The sequence below is a fragment of the Pteropus alecto genome, unplaced genomic scaffold (genome assembly GCF_000325575.1).
Source record: "Pteropus alecto unplaced genomic scaffold, ASM32557v1 scaffold44, whole genome shotgun sequence".
In the NCBI taxonomy this organism is placed as follows: Eukaryota; Metazoa; Chordata; class Mammalia; order Chiroptera; family Pteropodidae; genus Pteropus; species Pteropus alecto.
The window spans coordinates 5,836,272-5,858,746 of record NW_006436812.1 but is presented as its reverse complement, the minus strand read 5'-3'; the positions used below and the strand labels follow the sequence as shown (position 1 = coordinate 5,858,746).

The 22,475-nt window shown below is 45.4% G+C and overlaps 1 protein-coding gene across 1 annotated transcript in view; it reads left to right on the top strand.

Moving 5' to 3' along the window:
- The window catches only part of CRAMP1 (cramped chromatin regulator homolog 1), a 58,542-nt gene that overhangs the window by 1,871 nt on the left and 34,196 nt on the right, over nucleotides 1-22,475 (top strand). The window contains 5 exon segments of the mRNA XM_025048263.1: nucleotides 117-292; nucleotides 295-456; nucleotides 10,999-11,192; nucleotides 15,816-15,969; nucleotides 21,408-21,491. Coding sequence (XP_024904031.1) covers nucleotides 117-292; nucleotides 295-456; nucleotides 10,999-11,192; nucleotides 15,816-15,969; nucleotides 21,408-21,491 — 770 coding nt within the window.

The following is a 22,475-nucleotide window of genomic DNA, read 5'->3' as shown; positions in this document are numbered from 1 at the left end:
CGCGGGAGGACCTGGAACAAACAACGGCGGCCATGTTGAGAGGGAGGCGGGTGGCTAAACTTCGCGGCGGCTCCGGGCCGCGCCGGCCTCACCGGGGTCCCTCTCCTCTCCCGCAGGATGACAGTGAAGTTGGGAGACGGCGGCGGCGGGGAGGAAGGGCTCAAGAGGCTGGGCAAGAGGGCGGCCGATGAGGACGCGCTGGAGGGAGAGGGTGCCGGCAGCGGGGACGCGGCCGAGGACAGCAGTGGCACAAAGAGGGACGGCAAGACCCCCCGGGGCGGCCGAGGCGGCGCCACCCCCCGCTCCCGCAGGCCCCGTCCCCGCCGCCCGCCTGCCCCCAGGACCAGCACCACTTCCTTCGGTCCAGCGTGAGGCCGCAGAGCAAGAGGCTCAGGAAGGACTCGTCCTGCGCAGGGGGGAGCAGCAGCGCCAGTAGCTCCGGGCCCCGCGGAAAAGGTACTGGGGACCCCAGCCACTTCCAGAGTCGCACTGTACTTGCCTCCTGGCCTCCACCCCATTTCCCGATCCCGCTCACACATCTGTCCAGTACTCACTTGGGGTGGCACTCTGGAGGGGATGTGCCCCTTTCTCCTCCAAAAAGGCTGTCTCTGTATATAAACTATGCTAAGAGGCAGGCATAAGTATCCTTTCTTTGGGCTAATACAATAGGTTCCTGAATGTCGTTTTTTCCCCTCAAAGGATCATTTTCGATTTATAAGGTAGACTATTTTACACAGCAGACAATAGTTTAGAAGTGGAAAGAGAAAATACCTGCGATCTCTTTGCCAGAGGTCGGATGGTGGAAATACAACAAAGGAACGGGCTTTTGAAACTCATTTGAGGGAAGATTGATAAGAAGCCAAAAGTGATGCCAGGGTTTGACTTGGGCTCATCACCGTCTGCTTCAAGTATTCTAGGCTCAAGTATTAAAGGCATCAAGACGTGGACCTTGGAGTTTCCGTGCCATGGAAAGGATCTCTCCTAAGTAGTAGGTAGTGAAAACATTTGTGGCCTTGATATAAAGGAGCAATAGTCTACAGTGTTTGTCACAGTATTCAGAGGACATTGAGAATATTACATCTTTACTAGGGTCTCTACCAAAATAATAAGAAAACCACGTGTCAGTTTTGCTCCCGATGTGCTGGTTCTCCATTGTTTTCTGCTTTTATCTGTTTCTGTTGCAGCATTCTGCTTTTCCTGAATTGTACAAGGGAACTGCTCTTAACATCCTTTTTGTTTTAGGGCAAGTTTGCAGCACTTTCGTAGGTATATGACATCAATTTCCAGTGAGTTTTGCATGAAAAACCTCAGCTTCTTGGGAAATGGTCATTTAAATTTATTTAGATGGTCCTGGTAGTTTTTAAAAGGAAATATTTCAGAAGCTAACAGAGAACACATTTTGTAGATCTGTACCAAAAGTGTAACATTAAACTTGCTTTTTCTGCCTCATTCTCAACTGAGAGCTAGCCTCTGAAATCATGGATTTACTCATTTTTTGGTAAAGAATTTTGATGTAAGTATTTTTTATTTAAAGATGTAAATGTAAAGTAATTTATTTCAGAAAGTAAAACTTACCTCATATAAGTTTATTTTGGATATGATAGTTGAATCATTAGGAAAATATTAATTTCTTTTTATGGCTTCATTTGTTTTGTGAAAAATAGTTTTCATTCCTAGTTATAGGTGTGTCTAAGTTATTATGTGTAAGCTCCTAGGGTGCCTTCGAGGGTTTGTTTGTGGCTTCAGATGCCCTGGATCTAGAGTCCAGTCGGAGTTCACTACCTTGTCACCCTGGCCCTCTGCTCTGACCTTGGTCTGCTCACTTGACCGCTTGAATATGCTTTTCTATCAGAGAGGCGTTCTCACCTGTTAAATGAGGAACAGCAGTGACTGCTCCACTTTCTCAAAGTGTGACTGAAGTTTGGCTGCAAGAAGAGGAGTTTGTGTGAATGCACTCTTATCTGTAAATGGCTTCCTGTATTTGAGATGATAAAACTTGAGTGGTTATGTGTGTGTGTGTATGTATTCCCACCCCACCCCTTAAATTCCACCCCCTCTCGTCCCATTTCCACCCTTGACCTATGGATGTTGCCGTCTCCCTTTGAGAACTGGATCTCTGAAGGCAGTGCATCTGCCCCCCAACGTGTTTGTGGCACTCACTGGGACCTGGCGCACCAGAAACCTGGATCACCCTGGGCCTGGCTCACCCGGGGTATGGTCCGTGGCTCCACCTGAGGCGCAAACCCAGGACCTTTTGCGTGTAAAGCAGATGTGCTAACCCCTACACTATGGAGCCACCCGGTCAGTTATATTTTTGGCAGTCAGGTGATGAGGGGAAGTTTGCTTTGGTTTAGCTAGTTGGTTGTGACTTGCTTAGATGGTATAGGTTTCCTGGATTAGCCTTGTATCAGATCCTTGATGCTTTTGTTCTTGGTTCCTGTCTCCAGTGTGGTATAGAGCAGCAATTGACTTTCCGTTAGTAAAGTGGAAATTTGTTAGAATTTGTGCATCTTGTGAATAATGCATTTTCCTATCTTAGCAAGAAAATATTTAAGGTAAATCATAATGGTGGCTTTTAGGAGAGGAAGAGTAGGAAGTATGTCTTCTTTGCTTCATAGAACTTCTTGGCCTGTGGGTGGCCTTTAGCTCCTCTTGACTATGATCTGCTTGGGCTACCAGGATCCTTTGGCTGCACTTCTCCACACCCAGGACTTCCCCCTCCTTATGCCTCAGGGCAACCTCTGCTCCCTTGGAGCTTCCATTAACAGCAGAAAAGAAGATCAGGTTGTGATTGCATGCCCCTAAGCTTTGAAAACTATTCTTAGAGGAGCATTTGTCTTTCAGACTGGAAATCTCCACCTGAGGTGGTGAGCATGGATCAGTAAGTAAACGAACAGTCCAGCAGGTACTCAGATTTGGTCCTTGTTCATAACGTTGATGAGATGCCCTAAGAACTTAGGGCATAGTAAAATGGGTTTCATTATACATTGTTTTGTTTAAAGTTGCAGAACGTGTCAGTGATATTAAGCGATGACTTCCTATACTGGCATTTTTAGTTTTTCTCTTCAGAAAAATATAATTTCCTTATGCATAAGGAATAATCACAGTGCAGTCATTGGAGGTTCCTTTGATTGATTACTTATCGCTCTTGGCAGTTTCAGTCTTAACATGTATGAGAACCTTGCAGTAAATTTGGAGAAGACTGGAGAAAGAGAAGTCCTCCTTGCTTTGATTCTCTCCACACAACTGTTTTTTTTTCTCTGTAATAACAGACTATTTCATCCTCACCGAAAAATAATTTTTTTCTAGTACAATTTCGAATTCTTTTTGAATTGATAAAGAGAAAATACTTAAGATTTAGCACCTATGTGCCAGGCCTCTTGCATCTGTTTCTTTAGTTTTAAATAGGTGCAGAAACTGAAGTTTGTTGTGTAAATAATATGCTCAACCTAAACAGAAAGTAAGCTGCAGAGGAGAAACCAGTGGATCTGCTTGATGCCAAAACAGATGTTCCTGTAGCCCTACCATACTGCCTAGAGTGACCCAAGGACACATTTGAGACTGAAACCCAGAATTCACAGCTCTGTGAGAACATGAGCCAGGAAACAAAACTCCTAATGCCTTTCCCCATTTGGCAGTTAGCGATATGGGTGATTCTGGGCAAACTAGTGCATCTCAGTTTATCTGTAAATGGGGATAATACCAGTGCCTGGCTCAGTGCAGTAAATACCGCAGTGAGGTCCGGCTGGCCAGTGCTTAGCAGGCTCCCAGTGCCTGGTCGCGGGGTCAGGGCTACAGGCCAAGTCTGAGCAGATGGACAGGGGACGGGGAGGCCCTGTGGGGAGGTAGCGGGTAGAGGTCCCAAGAATACCTCCAAGCTGCTGCCCTGTCAGGACAGTTTAGATGAGGGGGTGCCCGAGGTGGTGCAGAGTTGGACCCTCAGTTTTCATTGTGTCTTATCAAACTTTCGTTCCACCCTTCGAGCTAGTCACACAGTGTACCTTCTCCACAATTGAGCCGTGTCGCCCGGTTTTGCTATGCTTTTGCTTAGTGATCAGTAAATCGCTATACAGAACTTACATTTTGTATAACCTGTGGGCTGCCTGTAGCTTCTAGGTTTTTAAAAGACGTCTTATGAAATATCTCATCCTAATTTGGTCAACCTTTGGGAGACTGAAACTTTATGAGAAAGGTTCAAATCAGCAGTCAGGAGACCCAGCTTCAACCCGTCTCACCCAACCCCTAGAGTTGCCATTGGTTGATTCAGCTGTGGGACAAAGGAAAAGTTATTCAACATGCCTGAACCTTGGGTTCCTTACTTTCAAAATGAGTCAGTGAGATACCAGCTGAAGCTGCGCTCACCTTAACACTCAAGGATGAAGGAGTTCATGGTGCAACATGGACTTGCGTCTTGTGTGTTCTCAAGAGGGTGTTCTGGAAGGTAGATTGCCTGAAATCAGGATAGTTCTGTGACTGGTGGGCTGTGGGCCCTGTTTAGCCTTGGCTTTCAGAGAGCAGTGGACAGGGAGTGGCCAGAGTGTGCACTCACTCTCCAGGAGTGGAACTGCGTGTGGTGCCTGGTGTGGCTCCAGTCCTGTCTCCACTGCCATCACTCTCATTCTCCCTTCATCAGGTACTTGGGGCCAGGCCCCGGGCAGCTGGTTGGAGTACAGCTGTGCATACTGTAAGTCCCTGCCCTCCATACTCTCCGGGAGGATGGATACATCAGATCAGAGGCTGGAGCGCTGTGGTTCTTCTGCTTGGTCCGATCCAATAAATGTTGTTTAATAAAATCAAGTGCAGTGACAGCTGTATGGAGCCACACTGGCCAGCCAAGATATCGGGCTTTGCTGGAAGCTGTCAGACTTCGTTGGGAGAAGAGGAGGAAGAGGAAGGAGAGGCATTCCTTCGACTCTGTCTAGCACACACTGGTATATCCTATGTGATGGCTGCCCACAGTGGACGACACAATAACCCTGACACATGGTCTATTGTGTGACAAAGACTCCCTGTGCACAGTAGGTTAGGACAGCGGTCTCCAACCTTTTTGGCACCAGGGACCGGTGCTCCTATGAGAATCTAATGCCTGATGATCTGAAGTGGAGCTGAGGCAGTGATGGTAGCGCTGGGGAGTGGCTGCAAATACAGATGAAGCGTTGCTTGCTTGCCTGCCACCTACCTCCTGCTGTGAGGCCCAGTTCCTAACAGGCCATGGACTGTTACCTGTCTGTGGCCTTGGGGTTGGGGACCCCTGGATTAGGAGACCTGTGGCCCAGGCTACTTCAAAGATGGGTCACAGTGGAGCTGTCTAAGACAGAGAAAAATATTTTTAAACCAGAGGTTCTTGGTAAATTACTAAGTTCTGGCTGTCTTTGTGGAATTATCTTTTGCCAACTGTGTATACTTTAGGATTTCCATTTCATGTGGTACAATTGTGCCTTGTTTTGGATTATATGAAGATATAAAGATAATAGAGGAATGATTTCAAATAGTGGAGTCACAAATGTAAAAATTAGCGTTTTCATAGATGGTGGTGCATAGAAGCATTTTATCATGTTAAATAACTGCAGTGTTCTTAGCACCGAAGAGCATCGTGTGAAATGCCCAAAAAAAAGACATTCCCAGGTGTCTGTGGTCTGGTTAGAAAATCAAGAATTATCTACAGAAGACCATTAGAAAATCTTCACATTATTTGATGAAGAGGGAATACTTTTTAATAGAAACAGTGGTGTGTTCAGTTGTGTTTTTCTCAAACATTTGTGCGAGGAAGGGGAAGGGTCTTGGCGAGAGGCCAGCCCTGGTTAAAGTGTTGAAGATGCTGAGCTTTGCAGGTTGTCAAGAACTGGAGATGCTGTGGCGACACCCGGGATGCAGGGGTGACTGGGACATGTCCTGAGACCACCAGGTTTCAGGTCATCTTCAGATCACAGAAGAGGATGTCACGGAGGCTGGAGACCCTGGGCGGGGCCTCTGCTGACCTAGCTGGAGCATCTGCACTGTCCCTCAGAAGCCAACCGCACAGTGATTGGTTGGGAGGTGTCCTCGTTGAACACCTGCGTGTGGAGTCGAGCAGCATTCTGAAGACGGATAGAATAGTACCGTGTGTGAGTGACAATAGGAGTAGCCTGGGAGTAACATCAGGATTCATCTGTTGAGGTGATGCTCTTACTAGAGATTGGCTGACACATCTCCTCTGTGTGGCCTTGATAGAGAGGGTGTCCCCTCAGTCACATCTGGCTCTGAAAGCAGATCTGGCTTTTACAATGTCTGATACAGATGGCACGTGTTACAAGAGGCAGAGAAGTATCCTATGGGAAACCTTGGCATTTTGTCTTCCATCTCTACCATGGCATTTTGTGACCTGTGGTGGATGTGTGGGGATGGAGTAGTTGGCTTTTGAAAGGTCCCTGCCCTCTCATACCACAGATGCAGGTGACAAGGAAACATTTCTGTGCTGGGTTGGGAGGCAGGCTTACCTGGAGACACACTTTTATTGGCTGAACTTAAACCATCTTTCTAGCTGAGAATGGACAAAGTGAGGGGAGGCTCAAGTCTCCTCTTGTCCCAGGATGGTATCAAATACCTCACGTTTTGTTGGTCTTCTGTCACTCAATATCTTAATGTTCCTAACTCTTGAAAGGAAGTTCACCAAACTCCAGAGGAAAGCTCAGGAGAGTGAGTCATTGTATGACATGACAGATTGTTATTACATCTTGTGTCTTACCTAAATTAAGTCACACAGTTTTGTTTCTAGAGGTGAACATCCTCTGAAGTCCTGACTCTTGCCACTTATTCACCATGTGTCTTTGGGCAAGTCATTGCACTCCTCAACTTCCTTATCTGTCACAAACTGAGGGATAGACCTCGAGGTCAAGTTCTCCTCAGCATAAAATCCTCTGATTCCTGTACTCTGTGTGTAATAAAAATACAGAGGCAGCTGTAACACTGGCAGCAGCCACCCTGGTGGCTTGCGGCCCCAGAGGAAAATGCCCAGGTTTGGAACAACAGGCTTTGTTCCTCCTGCTGCCCAGTGACCGTGGAACTTTCATGCTTTAGAGCCTCAGTTTCTCCATTTCAGAAATGTGGATAATAACTACACATTATGAGGACAAAAAAGAGCAGTGTTTGAATGTGCTGTAGAAATCCATGTTCCCTCATCGCTGGGCCATGAGAACAAGCAGCTCCATCTGTGCTTCAGCTTCCCCAGTGAAAGATGGGGATAGTTTTCTCCTCAGGCAGTGTGCGAGTACATGGGCGATGGCATTCCAGGCCAACGCAGAGGTGTGTGGTGGGGGAGGCAGACAGTCTAGCTTGTGGAGGTGTAATGGGTAGCCGGAGAAGGCAGACCGAGGCCACATGGCTGCGTCCCTCAAATGTGAGCTCTAGAGAGTGGGCTGCGGCTGGGGTTGGTGGTTTGGGAGACCGGAAAGAAGGCAGTTAAGATTGTGTTACTTGGTGGTGGTACAGAGCTGGCCTGGGAAAATGGCAGCAGAAATGAGCAAAAGGAGTAGCCAGGTGGCACCTGGACAGCTGGAGGGTTATGGCACTGAAGTAGGTTGGGAGGGAAGCGTGGGTTCTGTTTTGGAGGCATTGGATCTTGGGGACTGGGGCAGGCGACGGGCAGAGCTAGCATAGCGGAGTCCCCTGCTCTGAGCTCCATTGGTTCCCGAGCTCTCTATTGAGCATCTGTTGTGTGTGAGGCTTGTGCCAGGCTTGGGCACGGGAAAGTAAGACACTGTTCTTGCTTTCAAAGAGCTCACTGTGGGGGATCCTATTCTTGTATTTCACTTCCCTTCAGGCTTCTTGGATGCTGACTTCTCATCATGACTCTTGCTAAGCCTCTTTGTGGTCTCAGACATGTAGCCACAGACAGAGGGTTGACTTTGGCACTCTACTTTTTGCTGGGCTCCTCACAATCACTCTCACCACTGGAGAAAACCCCCACGCTTACCCTGTCTTGTTCAAATTGTCTTCTTTTTCTACTTCTTGCTTCTCTACTTCTGTTCTCCTCACTTGCTTCCTTCTCTCCCCCTTCAGTCATCACCATTTTCATCTGAATTTTTCTGCTCTGACGGTAGCCTCTCCTTGGTGGACACTGTCATATTCTACCAGCGTGTGATTCCGCTTCCTGTTTTTTATGCTCGAGCTGGAGTACTGGACTGAGCCTGAGGTCAAACAATGAAGCCTCTTTCTCATCTGAAATGTTTTTTTCTAATCCAAAATGTTGGGAATGGGCTAGATGGCCACATGCTCTTGTTACTCGGGAGCTTTGTCATTCTACTTTTAAAAGGCATTCATGGTCTAGAATGATGGGCACCAAATGTTAGAAAGGGTTACTTGGGGGTGATTTGCTTTCTTTTTTGAACATTCATGTTGTTTTATTGTCCTCTACTGAAAATGTATCACTTTGGAACCATCAGAAGGAAAAGCTGAGCATCTTTGTAGCTGACCTCTGGCTCGCGAGAGTGGCTGGTTGCTCTGAGGCCCGGTTTGCTGCCTCGTGCATCTTGGCAGAGCTGTTTTCACTGCTGTACCTTCTTTCACATCCACCATATTGGTTTATCCTGCACCCTACCCCTGAGGTCCTTTCCAGCTCTGAAATGCTTCTATTCTGTTCTTCTCTTAAGTCGCCAGTGCTGTGATGTGGTAAAACCTCACAAAAGCTAGCAAGACATTTGCATTATAGAGTTGTCTGTTACTTTCAAGTACATCTAACACCAGCGTGGGCTGACAAAGGTAAACCTGAACTGCGACTGTAGGGCTGATTAGCTAGTTGCCATTGTTTTGGTAAAAGAGTTTAGTGAGCGTTCATCAGAAGTTGAAAATGACTCTGAAATTCTTTGTTGTGGGTGACGCAGAGATGGACAGGCAGCCCTTCCAGAAATGACTACATGTGAGGAATTATAGGCTCCAAATCAACCAGAACCTCTTGTATTTAAGAGTGATGTTTTAAATGATATTCGTAACTTGGTCTTTGGTTCCCAGCAAAAGCATCTCAGACTTATTGGAAATGGAATGAAACCAGTTATCCCTGGAAATGTGCTCCAAATTTGCCATACCTGTTGAAAACATCATGGGAAGTGCCAGGTTCATTAACTAGATCTTATTTTAGGTTTGGTTTGGTGAAGAATGGCAAGGTCAAATCACATGTCCAGTATTTCCTTAGCCCAATCTATAGTACAGATACATGGATTACATTTGTATTGCACTTGTGTGCCGGATGGGAAGGGGCAGCTGGAATGCAGGCTGGGATATTGAAGGCTTTAAGCTTGATTATCTTTTATTTCATAACAATGTATTTAGGACTGTGATTGTCAAGCATTCAAATATAGCACTGGCTATGGCACTTTCTGCATTGATAGTAACGTTCTGTGCTGTTCAGCATAGTAGCCAGTAGCCGCATGTGGACATTGAAAACTAGAAATGTGGCTGCTGTGACCAAGGAATTGAGTTTTTATTTAATTAATTAATCTTTAAATTTAAAAAGCCTCATGTGGTTAATGGCTGTCGAATTGGACAGTAGAGCTCTGATAAATGAGTGATTCCTAATACCCGATCACATTGCCTTAGAAAGAGTCCATCACTAAACTGGTATACCTTTCTACACGAAAGAAAGACTCAAACCATTCCATATAGCTGAGTAATTTTTTCAGTCTGTATAAAAAGACATTCTGCTTTCTGATAACTAACCGATGGGATTAACTATTCTTAAATACTCCCAATTTTGACATAGTAACACAAATCTGTGGCACACACTTTGAAAGGTATAACAGTGGAGAGTGACTCTGCCTCCCCCTGTTCCCCAGGCAGCCCCTGCAACAAGGCTTTATGTCTTTTCCAGGGATAGTCTTTGCAAGCATCAACAGACTTAATTTTTTATTTCTTTTATTTCAAAGTATTTTTTTTGTTAAACTCCTTGTCTTCATTTCTCCTTTGGAGGCAGACGCCCATTGAGGGAGTGAGGGAAACATGGCCTCAGTCTGCACATGGCTGCCCCAGGAGGGCCCACCAGATCCACCAGAAAGTAGATCTTGATGGAAAAGCTCTTGATTTTCTCATTAGAAAAGCATCTTAATAATCTTCATTGGTTTGGCTTTTGCATTTTAAAGTACTTTTATTTTTACGATCTTATTTTTACCCTCATTGTTTAGACTTGGAAGATTTCTCCCCATTTGATTTTTCCTTGGTTCCGTGGAAAGAGAATGTTGGTTATCACAGAGATACTGTGGGAGTCCCTGTTCCCACTGGGAGGAATGAACTAGATGGGTGGGAGGATTGCGTTAGTTCATAAAAATTTTTTATCTGTGACCTTTAACTCTTGTTTATTGCCACTATTGTCCTAGGAGGACAGAGTTTTTGGTCCACCGTATGGCATCGAAACCCTGTGTTGTACTCAGTCGCGCTTTCCCCTTCAGCATGAGATTGGGCACTGACGCTTTAAAAGTGTTTGCGAAGTTGTTGGATAGCTCTCAGAACACCAGATTTTTTTGGTGGAAATTGATAAAGAAAAAGGAGTTTTAAGACTTTTTAAAGGTTTTTTATGCGTCAAATGAGTCATAATAGGAAGCTTTGATTATTTCTAAAAGAAGACAGTTTTTTTTTACACCCATTTAAATATTTTTTCGAGTTTGAAATTTCAGTTTGTTTATTTTAAAAGATAAGAATTTTTCAGCCAGACCTTCATCTGAAAAAGACACTGATATGCGATGTGCATTTCACAGACATTATCATTGTGCTCTTTCAGAGATTCCACATAAATGCTTTTTCTCCTTTTTCTCAACTGTGAAAGCTTTGAAAGAGTCATGAGGTCAGGTTAGGATGACGTCATTACTGAACAGCCTCACCAGGCACACGGTAGGTCCCAGGTGCCATCCCACTATAATCTCAGCAGTTGAGAAATGTGGAATGGGACCTCAAGGTGCGACCTGAGACAGCAGGGCCTTCCTGAGCCTCTCCAGCTGTCTGGAACAGATCACTGTATAGTTCTTTCTTTCAAAGGAGCTGACAGTGGCGGATCATCGTCTGGAAATGGGTCTGGGGTTGCCCCTGCTGCCCCTGCAGGGGGCTCTCGTTCCTCCTCCCGGAACTTAGGGTCTTCTGGTGGTGAGAAGGAAGAAGGCAAAAAGGTCCGGCGGCAATGGGAGTCATGGAGCACGGAGGACAAGAACACTTTCTTCGAGGGGCTATACGAGGTGAGTGAGTTATGGAGTCAAAAAAGGCAGCTCAAACCCCTAGCCTCTTATCACTTTGTTTCTCTTTCAGTTTTCCTTCGCCATTCTTACCACATAGCTACTAGATCTATAGGTTAGCAGTTCCGGTTGGGAGCCCCTAATGTGACTGTGGCAGGTGTGGGTCTCTAGGGATATGGTCTCACCCTCTGACCGTGGCCTTTTATTTCCTCATTGTGACTTTAAAAGCTGTTACTAGGGAGGTGGCTGTTTGGAAGTGTCTTTGTATGCTTTTCTTTTCTCAGATTCTATCCATTGTTTCTGAGATAACATTGACTGAAGAGTGGTACCTTTCTTTCTGGGCTTTCCCCTTACAGCCGCGAGTGGGCCAATTGGGAGGGATGTTCCCCAAGGGGGAGGGCCAAGGGGACACTTGTCATATCAGTCAGAGCAGCGAGCTCAGCCCTGAGAGACATTGCAGCTGACCTAGGACAGACTGGAAGGTCCTAAAAATAGAAGCTACTCCCTGATCCCGCAGCCCAAAGAAGTGGCCATGCTCCCTGCCAGCTGTTTTCACTTCTGCATTTTGATTTTTCAAATCTTTGTAATTATAAGGAATGTGCTCTTTTAAAAAATTTTATTGTCAGATACATTTTTGATAGTGTTTCCTAGTTCTTTTTGCTCAGTAATTTTTAATGCCTATAAATATTCTACTCCAGGTGTAGGCAAACCTGTGGAATATGTCCCTACTACCCGTATATTGTCTCTGGCTAATTTTGACTGCAATGGCATAGTTGAGCAGTTACAACAGATACTGAGTGTCCCACGACATCTAAGTATTTATTCTCTGGCCAAGCTTTGCTTCACTTAACCATTCTTATGTTGCTGATTGTTGTGGTTCCTTCCAGGTTCTGTTATAAATAATAGTATAATGAATATCTTTGTGAGCATTCCATATTTTAGATTTCATCTTTAGGATAAACATCTAAAATAGGTTGCTCAGTCAGTGAGCCTTATTTTTTTGACAGCGAAAGAATTGGAGTGATAGAAAAGTCTGGCCTTGCCTGCGAAACAGGCTCATAAAGGAAGGAGGCTTTGGAATTGAAACCATGAAGTAATCATGGAGAGACCAGAAAAGGAGATTGCTAAATGGAGGCAGAGAACTAGAACTCAGTGTAGATTCTGTGCATTCCTGTGACTGGTTTTCTTTCCTGGGGCTGATGGTTGAGTCCGGGGTGGAGGAGGCCCACATGTCAGTGTTTGACATAGTCATCCAAGGAGAGAAGGAAGTATGCACAGGAGGCTTGTTCCAGTAGGTGCAGAGTCATTCAAATAAATTCAAATGTGTTCTTTTATTCCCTTTGACAGTTTTAAAAAGTATAGAGGCTGTTTTTCTGTAGATTATATACCCAAATTGCCTTCCTTAGCCTCTTTGTTAGGCCTATAAGACTTGTGATTCCTGGAATGTTCTTAAAATAGCAACCATTGTGGATTCTAACCCAAGACTATTACTGCTTTCCTGTGGCCCTTCTTGGGGAGAACATGGTCTCTGCAGGGGATTTGGCTGCAGAAAGCAATGGGAGATGTGGTTGTCTATTAAATATAGGAGGAGAAGAATTCCCATGAATGACCTGCCCTTACCTTTTTTCAGGTGGATTAGTTCATTTCCTTTCTCGTTGGCTAGCCTTCTTTTTCTAATTTTTCTGCCAGGTAGGTGTTTCTTTTGAAGTCACCTGAAACCCTAGATTAATAATAATATTTGGCTGTTGTGATTACTTAACGCTTTTTGCTATTGGTACTATGTATCTCAAATAGCATGAGTGTGTGTATATTTTTGTGTGTGTGTGTGTGTGTAAATGAGAGAGAACGAGAGAACAAATGTATGTTTTATGTGTGTCAGACCAAAACTTAATGGAACTCTGATAGGATCTTGATGTATGGTTGATTGGTTGAAGCATAGATGATTGTGAACATTTTGAACTGTGAGATATGGGGTAAAGCCTCTGCTCTGCAAATGTTATTTCTGCAGTGTTTGTCCAAGTCATCCCTGCCTTTTGATGCACATAGTCAGATTTAGCTATGCTTCAAGTGACAAGAACCCAGCTCAGAGCAGCAGAAAGGGACAAGGGGGGTTGAGTGGCTCTCATGACTAGGAGGGATAGAGAAGGGCTGGCTCAACCTGACGATGTCATCTGGCCTCCGTCTGATACCCTCTTAAACTTTGGGTGACATTTCTGTGCTTTTTCTCTCCTGCTTCAGACACTTCCCAGAGACAAGAGTCCCACTCCATTTCAGCAGTGGTTCCTCACAAAGCCCATTGCCAATTTTTCATTTTCCCTTCTCATGTCTGTCCATCTGTCTATATTTGCCTCTACTATACAGCCACACACAAGGCCAGCATCCTGTGTGTGGTTGATGATTGCTGAAAGGCTCGTCTAAGTATAGAGCCCTATGGTTGTGCTAGAAATGCAAAGAAGTCCCCCTTTAAGGGGCTGACAGTCAAATTTGGTAGATATAACAGGCACATAAAAAGTTGGACCATCAGAAAGCAAACACTAACAAATGCCACTAGAATTCAGAAGGCAGCATAGTTTTAGAACGCCGCATCAGGAGTCACAAAATCCAGATTCTAGTCCTCACCTGGTAAGTCAGTTCACCTCTCTTGGTTTGTTACTCCAGCTGCAAAATTGGGAGGCTGAATTGTTTCAGTCACCATTCTGATCAGGAGCCGAGGGAAGTTCTGTGGGGGAGGCGGCATCTGAGCTGGACCGTAGAGGAAGGCATTTCAGGTGCAGCTTTGCCTTTTTATGTTTTACCTAACATTGTGGTAGTTTTTGAAATGATAAATAAGCTTTAATTTTTTAGGTGTTTTATTTTTTAACTTTTAATTTTTGAACAATTCAGACTTAGAAAAAGTTACAAAATGAGTACAAAGAATTCCTTCTGCCCTTGGTCTTGCTTCCCCAGTGTTCACGTAACTGCAGTGTGACCTGAAGATGAGGTTCGGTGTAGGTACCACACCTCACTGACCTGCAGGCCTTACCGAGGTTAAGCCTGTGTTCTCATGGGTGTCCCTTTTAGATCAGGAACCCACATTGCATTTAGTTGTCACAATTGCTAAGTCCTCCAACCTGGGACAGGTCCTCCATCTCTTTTTCTGCTCTCTCATGAGTGACACTTTTGAATACTCCTACCCAGGCTGTTAGTTTGTGGAACACCCCGCGTTTTGGGCTTACTGAGCCTTCCTCATGATTCAGTTTATATTTTGCATTTTTGTCAAGAACACCATAGGAGTGCTGTGCCATCTTTGGAGCATCCTGTCCAGAGTGTGGGGTGCGATCTATCTCAGTTCCGGTGGTGTGAATGTGATCACTGCATTCTGGAGGCATCTCCCAGGTTCTCCACTGCCAGGTCATTTGTTTAACTTTGAGACTACTTAGACACCCTGTTTCTCATCACTCTTTCTCCCACTAAGTTTAGCCACTATTGCAGTGTCTTTGCTGAAACAGCTGTTACTGTGGTGTTTGCTCAGTGATGATCTTCTGACTCTATTATTTCTACATTTATTAATTGGAAACCCAGTGTAAGGAAAAGCTCTCTCCATTTATGTATTTATTCATTTATTTGTATCTGTATGGGCTCAGGGACATTTAGGCTATTTTATAAGTCATCATCCATTCTTATTATTGTTGATTTTCTTCCCCAGATTGTTGTAGATTTGGCCACTGGTAGCCTCTTCATGTTGGCTTCTGTGCCCTTTCAACATGGTCCTGTCATGCTTTGAGCACTTCCTCACTTCTGATATTCCACACTTACCTGGTACTTTTCCTGCCCCAGACATGTGATCATCCATTTCTGCAAGGAGCCTTGGTTTTTTTTGGAAAGTGGGGTTTAGAAGTTAAGGATACTTGTTGCTGCTGGGGTGCCATTACCTCTAGGCCCTTCTCTGTACTTCTTATTGGCTTGGTTCTGCTGAGAGAATCAGCAATAGGTTCTCATGGCAGTGCCTGAAACAGCAAAGATGCTGACTATGTTCTGTGGAACATAAGTTTTATTCTGAAAATCTAAGATGTACCCAGTTTTTACATGGAGATGTTGAAGGAAGGGATGGTCCACAGATGTATTCTGAGCATATTCTGCATGATTCTCTTACTAAATGTTCAAATTTGCTATCCTTGTTCAAATATAGAGTATATTTTGTACGATGGAAGCAATGAGGGTGTTTCTGAATAGTCGACATATTGTTGTATTTTAAGATGCCAGATATACAACCCCCCTGAGCTCCTTTATTGTCATGTTCTGTCTTCTGATGATTGTCTTCCCAAAATCGTCTCATTTCAGATTCTCTAAAGAACTCCAGAGATTAAACCATTTGAGTGATAAGCTTTATGTTTATCCTGCTCCAAGGTCCTTGCTTCTTTGATATCCACGTGCTGCGACAGTTCTATTCTGAGTTTTCATTGCTTCTCTATTATTCTGATTAAAACCTGAGGTTTTAGGGCAGCGAGGTTGAAGTTAATGCACAAATAAGATCTGTGAAAGACACTTGCTTGACCACAGAGGTCCTCTTTCTCTGCAAGTGTCTGCATCATACAGAAGATTGCCTTGTTTTAACACCTGTATTTTTACCATGAATTTATTTTCTAGCATGGAAAGGACTTTGAGGCGATCCAGAACAATATAGCCCTCAAATACAAGAAGAAAGGCAAGCCCGCTAGCATGGTGAAGAACAAGGAGCAGGTGCGACACTTCTACTACCGTACGTGGCACAAGATCACCAAGTACATTGACTTCGATAACGGTGAGCATGGAGGCTCAGTCTTTGGGGAGCCTAGGATGCGGGGTTGGGCTCTGGTCAGCAGCCGGGCTCTCGCACATCTACAGGACACATTCTCTGGCATCGTTCTTGCCCAGCTGCGTGGCCTGGAATGTCCTTATTTTGTGGCGCTTGGGCTGGTGGTACACACGCCTGGTAACCATAGGTCAGGCTGAATTACGAGGAAGCTGTATCTGTTTCTGATGGCTCTTAGTGCCTGTGGTATCTGGTTCCCTGGCTCGCTGTGGGCCTATGTCCCCTACTGGGAGAGAGGGGCACCACAGTCAAGAAAAGACCAGAATTGGACCCCTCCAGTCCTTCTGTCCCAAGTGGGGGCTTGTTGGGGTTAGAGTTGGGCAGGGCCTATCACACATCACCCAGGAGTGAAAGGCTAGCTTTCCCAAAGTTCTCATCTGTGTTTGAATCCAGATTTGCATAGTCCCATCTTTAATTCATATGTCTAGGTTATCCCTAGGGCGAGGTTCTGACGTCTGGCTTAGAGCGTCCTAATTCACATCTCTATCCTCAGAGGAGTTGCCCCCTCCTGTCACAGTGTGTCAGGAGGATTGCATCTTTGTGTCATTCCTTCCGCTCAGTCCTCAATTCCACCTTCTTCAATCTTATTTTTCATTTCTCCAGCTTCAGTCACTCTAGACATTTGCTTCTACTGACTTCACTTATTTCTGACATTTCTCCAAATAATATCACTTCTGATCTAGAATAACTGATAGCTCTGGTCACATTACTCCCCTCCCCTTGAACCTGTGCTGTGAGCCCTCCATGGCGGCCCTCAGTTCCTCCGAAGTTTCTCTCTTCATCCCACCCTTGGGTGTTCTCCTGGCCAGGTCTGAGTATGTCAGCCAATGCACAGCAGTGTCACTGGGGCTAATCCATCAGGATGCCAGGTCCAGAGCTTTCTCTTCCAGCCTTAGAAAGACCCAGAGAGCTTGAATCAAGCTGTCACTTTCTCTAAAGGGTCAGATAGTAAGTATTTTTGGCTTTGGGGCTTTACAGTCTTTATTGAAATGACTTCACTCTGCTGTCTTAGCTCATTGTAGACGCAATGTAAACAAATGCATGTCACTGTGTTCCAGCAAAACTTACAACAAGAAGCCTCCAGCAGGATTTAGCTTGGGAGTCATCCAGTTCGCCGACCCTGCCCTGGAGAAATCCTTTCTTTCCCCTGGCCAGCGACGAGCCCTGAGGAACCAGGGGCCCAAGCTGCAGGCCATCACTGTTGTTAGCTGACACTACCCCTGAATATATTTTCCTTTGAATCTTCATGGACATTGCCCCTCTGCCAGTCAGAGGCTTGCTGAGTCTACTTTGGAGCTTTTCAGACCAGTCCTTTCTGCCCGGTCCCCCATGGTCCTGTTCTAGATCATCGCTTTTCCCCAGTGCTCTGGTTCTGCCTTTCCTAACCTACCCTCCAAAGAGCTCATCCCCACAAGACCCACGTCTGCCCGGCTGGTCCCTACCTGAACCCCTCCCCCTGCTTCTCCTGACATACTCATCCTGACCTGCCATTGCTCCCAAGATGGGGTCACCCTGCAGCTTACCTGCACTTTCTTTTGTGCCTTGACTCCTGCTACTTTCACCATGTCGTTCTCCCTAAGTCCATTCACCTCTCAAGACTGAGCTCTTGTGTCAGCGCTCCCAGAAACCTTCCCTGAATCCTCCTCTGTCCCCACTGCCATCTGACCAGGGGTCTGCTCTGTGCCCGTCATTTGAGCATGTGACATTCTCTTCCCTGGAGATGCCATCATTGTCACTGCAGACGAGAAAACCTCAGCTCAGTGATGGAGGCCTTGGCCCAAGCCGCCTACATAATAAGCAAAGGAGCTAAGCTTCAAGTCATGGCCAGTGTCTCCTTAATGTAATATTTTCCGTAAATGTAATATTTTCAGACCACTTCTTCATGTTGCCATAGAATTTCCCCATGTGTTTTTTATTCAATGTTAATTCTTTGAATTAACATCTGTAAATGAGTAAATTTTACCTTTCCTCTTGGACTTGCAAGCCACTTTTAGTGTTTTTAAATAACGCAGGTGTGGACATCTTTATTCACGCAGCACTCTTCTTCAGAAGTACTTTCTTCAGCTAAATTCACATGGTTGAGATAACTAAGTCTGTGTAAATGGGTGTTCTGTGTCTCATTGTGTCTTGTCATGAGTGCTGTCTGTCCTCCAAGAGGATCGATGTCTAGCCTGCTGGCCTGGGTATCTGTCTGCTGTTTGCCCTATTTCACATCTGCTTCTGTCCTTGACAAAGGCAGGAAGGGGCACCTGGCAGTTGAGTGCATACCACTCACAGCAACCTCACAGTAAGACCCACGTGAGGCGCCTTTTTTCTGCTGAGTTTTTGGTCCCACTAAGGTTCTCTCTGGTCAGTAAGATGCTCGTTTCTCAAGAGTATTTTTAAGGTATCTTTTCTGCTTCAAAGCCTTCCACTGGTTACCTCATGGGTATCCTCCTTGCAAACGACATGTGTCTCAGAGTTATACTACACTTGACCAGTGGACTGCTGTGGAGGAGGGCTTCCTACCCTAGCTCCAGTTCCTCCCGCAGGAGGGGCCTGCAGTCCAGCCAGGTGTCTTTATAGAGAAAATACAACATAAACAGAATATCGCATTGACCTTCTAATAGTATACCCATTTTTGAGAGATCGTCACTGTTTCTAGGGACCCTCAGAAATGGACTGTCAGTGCCCATGTTTTGGGGACAGTTCCTAGATCTGACTTAGCAAATCTTTCACTAGTACTGTTTTATTTATTTGTTTGCTTTCAGTGTCCACATGACCATTCTCCACTGGCTTCGGCGTATTAGGGCAAGTCAGTACATTTTGTTCTTCCACAGGTAGTACAGAGTCTGTGTGTGTGCTCGTGTGCTCAGCTGTAGCTGCCAGTGTTTCTCAGATCACTTGATTATTTGAAATTTCAACACTCGTTCGGATCATACTGAGTCCAAGTCTGTTGTTAATATCTGTCATCACAGACACCTTATCTTCCAGGGTGGCACGCAAGAATGAGCTTTAGCTGTTTGACTTTTTCTGTGTTGTCTTTTACATTTTTTTGTTGCTGTTGTTACGTATTGTTCTTTAGCATATTTTTTAAGGTTAATCTGTGAGAATAGGTCCTTCATCCACTTTGTCTGAAAAAGCTCCCTTCCAGTGAGAAACTTTGGTCACCAGTGTGTGAGAAGATTCAGAATCTGTTGGTGATAAAGTGTGGAGAGAGGGATGAGATGATTCCTGGACTGTGATCTAGCATGTTCCGCCCTTTCAGCACACCCATACTACAGGCAGAGTGGGCAGTGTCACCGGGGGGGACACTCAGGTTCCCAGGGCAGACGAGGTTTCATCTGCTGTTTTGAGAGGTCAGGGTTATGTCCCAGGGCCCACCACACCCAGGCTTTTTCCTGCATAGGTTTCAGAAGTGACTTAAAGGAATGTTTCTTTTAAGTATTTGTCAACCTTCGCTGCTAAACAATCTCCTAAGCTCCTCTCCTCATCCCCATTATTTCTCTTAGGCCTTTTATCCAACTCTGGGATAAAGGGTGGATGAGTTGGCCACCGTCAGGTTCTGTTCTCACACTGCACTTCGGTCCCATGGCAAGCTCTGTGGGATAGATCCAACATGTGTCCTTTGTTCTCTGCAGTGTGGCTTGTGTTTCCCTCTCTCTGTCCCCTCCATCTTCTACCTTCTTGGTGTCTCATAATTGTGAATCTATTTTCCTAATGGTGTCCTGGTGTGACCCCATGAAAAGTGCCTTCTTTCTGTTGAGCTGATGTCTCCACCAAGGTTCTCTAGCAGGTCCTCATAATGTCTCCAAGCTGGTTGCAGTAGTTGACCTCTTTAAGCCCACCTGCCTCTTTGTGCCACACAAACATTTGCATCGGAGCATGACACTGTCCAGCCATTTCGCAGCCCCTTCCCTAGCCCCTGACTACCACAGTGTGCTTTCTGTCTCTATGGATTTGCCTGTTGTGGGCATTTCGTGTAAAAGGAATCATATAATACATGACCTTTTGTGTCTGGCTTCTTCTACTTAACATGGTGTTTTCCAGGTTCATCCAGGTTGTAGTATGTGTCAGAACTTTGTTTCTTTTTATGGCTGAATAATGTACCATTGTCTGGATAGACCACATTTATTTATTCATTGAATAGTGGATCTTAAAGTGTCCTGAGTTATGTTCCCCTGTGAGAGTCTGATGAGAGTTGTGAATCTTTTTCAGAAGAACCTTCAGGAATGTTGGCAGAGTCACACGCTCCTTAGAACCTGTCCAAGGTTCAGATTCCTTGTTTTAGATCATTTATACAAAACTTTATTCTTTATTTGCTAATATATATATACATATTTTTCTTTCCCATTATAATCATACACAGCCAAATGTTATGACTTTGAAAAGGGGTCTCTGAGAGAATAGTTGTTAGGGTGAAGGACAAATGACATTGATTGCTGCTCTGTGAGATGATCTAAAAGTTGCCTAAGCTGTGCTTCTGTTAGGATTAGGTTTGGCATCATATAATACAAAAACCCCAAATAGCAGTGGCTTAAGCAAGTGAAGATTTATTCTCTCATGTCAGAGATGCCTGCAGTATGTGGTCCAGGGTGGGCAACCAGTGATCCAGGTCCTCCTGTCTTTCCGCTCTGCCATCCTTAGCACCTTACCGTCAACAAGATGGCCCTAGGCAGCAGCTCGGGAGGAAATGGGTACACATTTCTGCCCAAATCAGTCTTTTAAGGAGACTTTCAGAAGACCCACAATACTTCTCACTCTCAAGGCCAGAACTTAGTGGCGTGGTCATGTTTAGCCACAGGACAGGCTGGGACATGTGCCGCCTTACCCATATGTGTTGCTTCCCAAATATAACTGGGCCTGTTACTAAGGAACAAGGGAGTATGGGTATTGGGAGTCTCTAGCATTCAAGCCATGGTTCCTCTCTGGTCTGGCACCAGGCCGCATAGATCCGTTAAGAGGAGGTACGACAGGTCAGCTTTTCTGGTTCCATGTGAGGGCTGCCCACCTCACATGGAACTCGGGCAAATACTGCATATGTGGAGAGAGGTGGATAACAAATTTAGTAATGGTCATATCCCACCTCCATGGGAGCTGCCTGTGCTGGAAGTCCCATTTTCTCCTCCTGGGGCCCACTCATCTTCCTGTTAGGACTAATTTTCTAACCCCTCCTTTTTCTTGCTTAACTTTTTATTTTGTAAATTACAAAACACAGCACCATGTTTCTGTAGACTCTCTGCTTAGTCTCCCCTGATGTTAACATTCTACTGTGCTGAGGTGCAATGATCAAAACCAAGAAATTGGCAGTGCTGAATATTGCGCCAGCACTGTTCTTATGCACATGGGCTGGCCAGCCTCTGAACGGCCGTTTTTCTCCTTCTGAAGCCTTATTTCCTGTCTTTCAGTGTTCTCTCGTGGGCTGAAGAAGTCGTCTCAGGAGCTGTATGGTCTGATCTGCTACGGCGAGCTGCGCAAGAAGATCGGGGGCTGTGAGTATGGGCCAGCGGTACTGCCCCAGCCCTGCTGGTGGCTTCGGAAGTGATGTGGCCTTCTACAGGGCACTCATGGTTCCTCCTGGCAGGGCCTGCTGTCCTGGCACTGTTGAGTCTTTGGTCCCAGGGACATTTCTGTTTTCTCTAGCTTTCATCTTGAAAACATTTTAATGTGCAGAAAAAATGAAGAAGATAGTGACCACCACATACCTGCACTTAGATTTTTCGATAGGTAACATTGGCCACTTTTCTGTGTGTACTCTCTCCCCCTCCACATGCTTGCTTTTTTCCTGCTCAGCCATTTGACTGTAAGTTGCAGACATCCAAGCACACCCCTAAATCCCTCAGCCTGGATCTTCTACACACCTACAACCCTAATATCACACCTATTGCATTTCACATTTATTAGGGACCACAGTCTTACCTAATATCTTGCCCATAGTCAGATTTCCCAGAACGTTCTTTCATGCCAGTTGGACGCCAGTTGAGGACATTGCTCTACTTGTAGCTGTGGTGTCCCTTAAGTCTTTTGACCTGGAACATCTCCCACTTTTTTGTCTTTTGTGACACTGGTACTTTGAAGGGTTCAGGCCCCTCCCTTTGCGTTCTTCTGACAGTCTCCTTGTGACTGATTCCCTTTAGATGTAGATGATGCTCTGGCCTTCCCAGGGCACCCATGCCCAGGGCCTCACATTCCTACCTTGTCACCTGTATGACCACAAGAAGAAGCATTTCTACTTCTCCAGGTGTCACTTGTCTGCCTGTCACACGGATTGGAAGAGCACACACCCACAGGGCAACCCTGAAGGTTAAATTAAATCATATGAGATGATCAAAAGCCATCATCTTAGCAGTCACTAATATGTCACAGCTGAGTGGGCAGTTGGCTAGGGATATGGAAGCATCAGAAGGGTGGAGAGGACAGCTATTCACTGATTGCTCTGCATGCCTGGCCTGTGCTGGGTCACCTCCCCTCTCCTG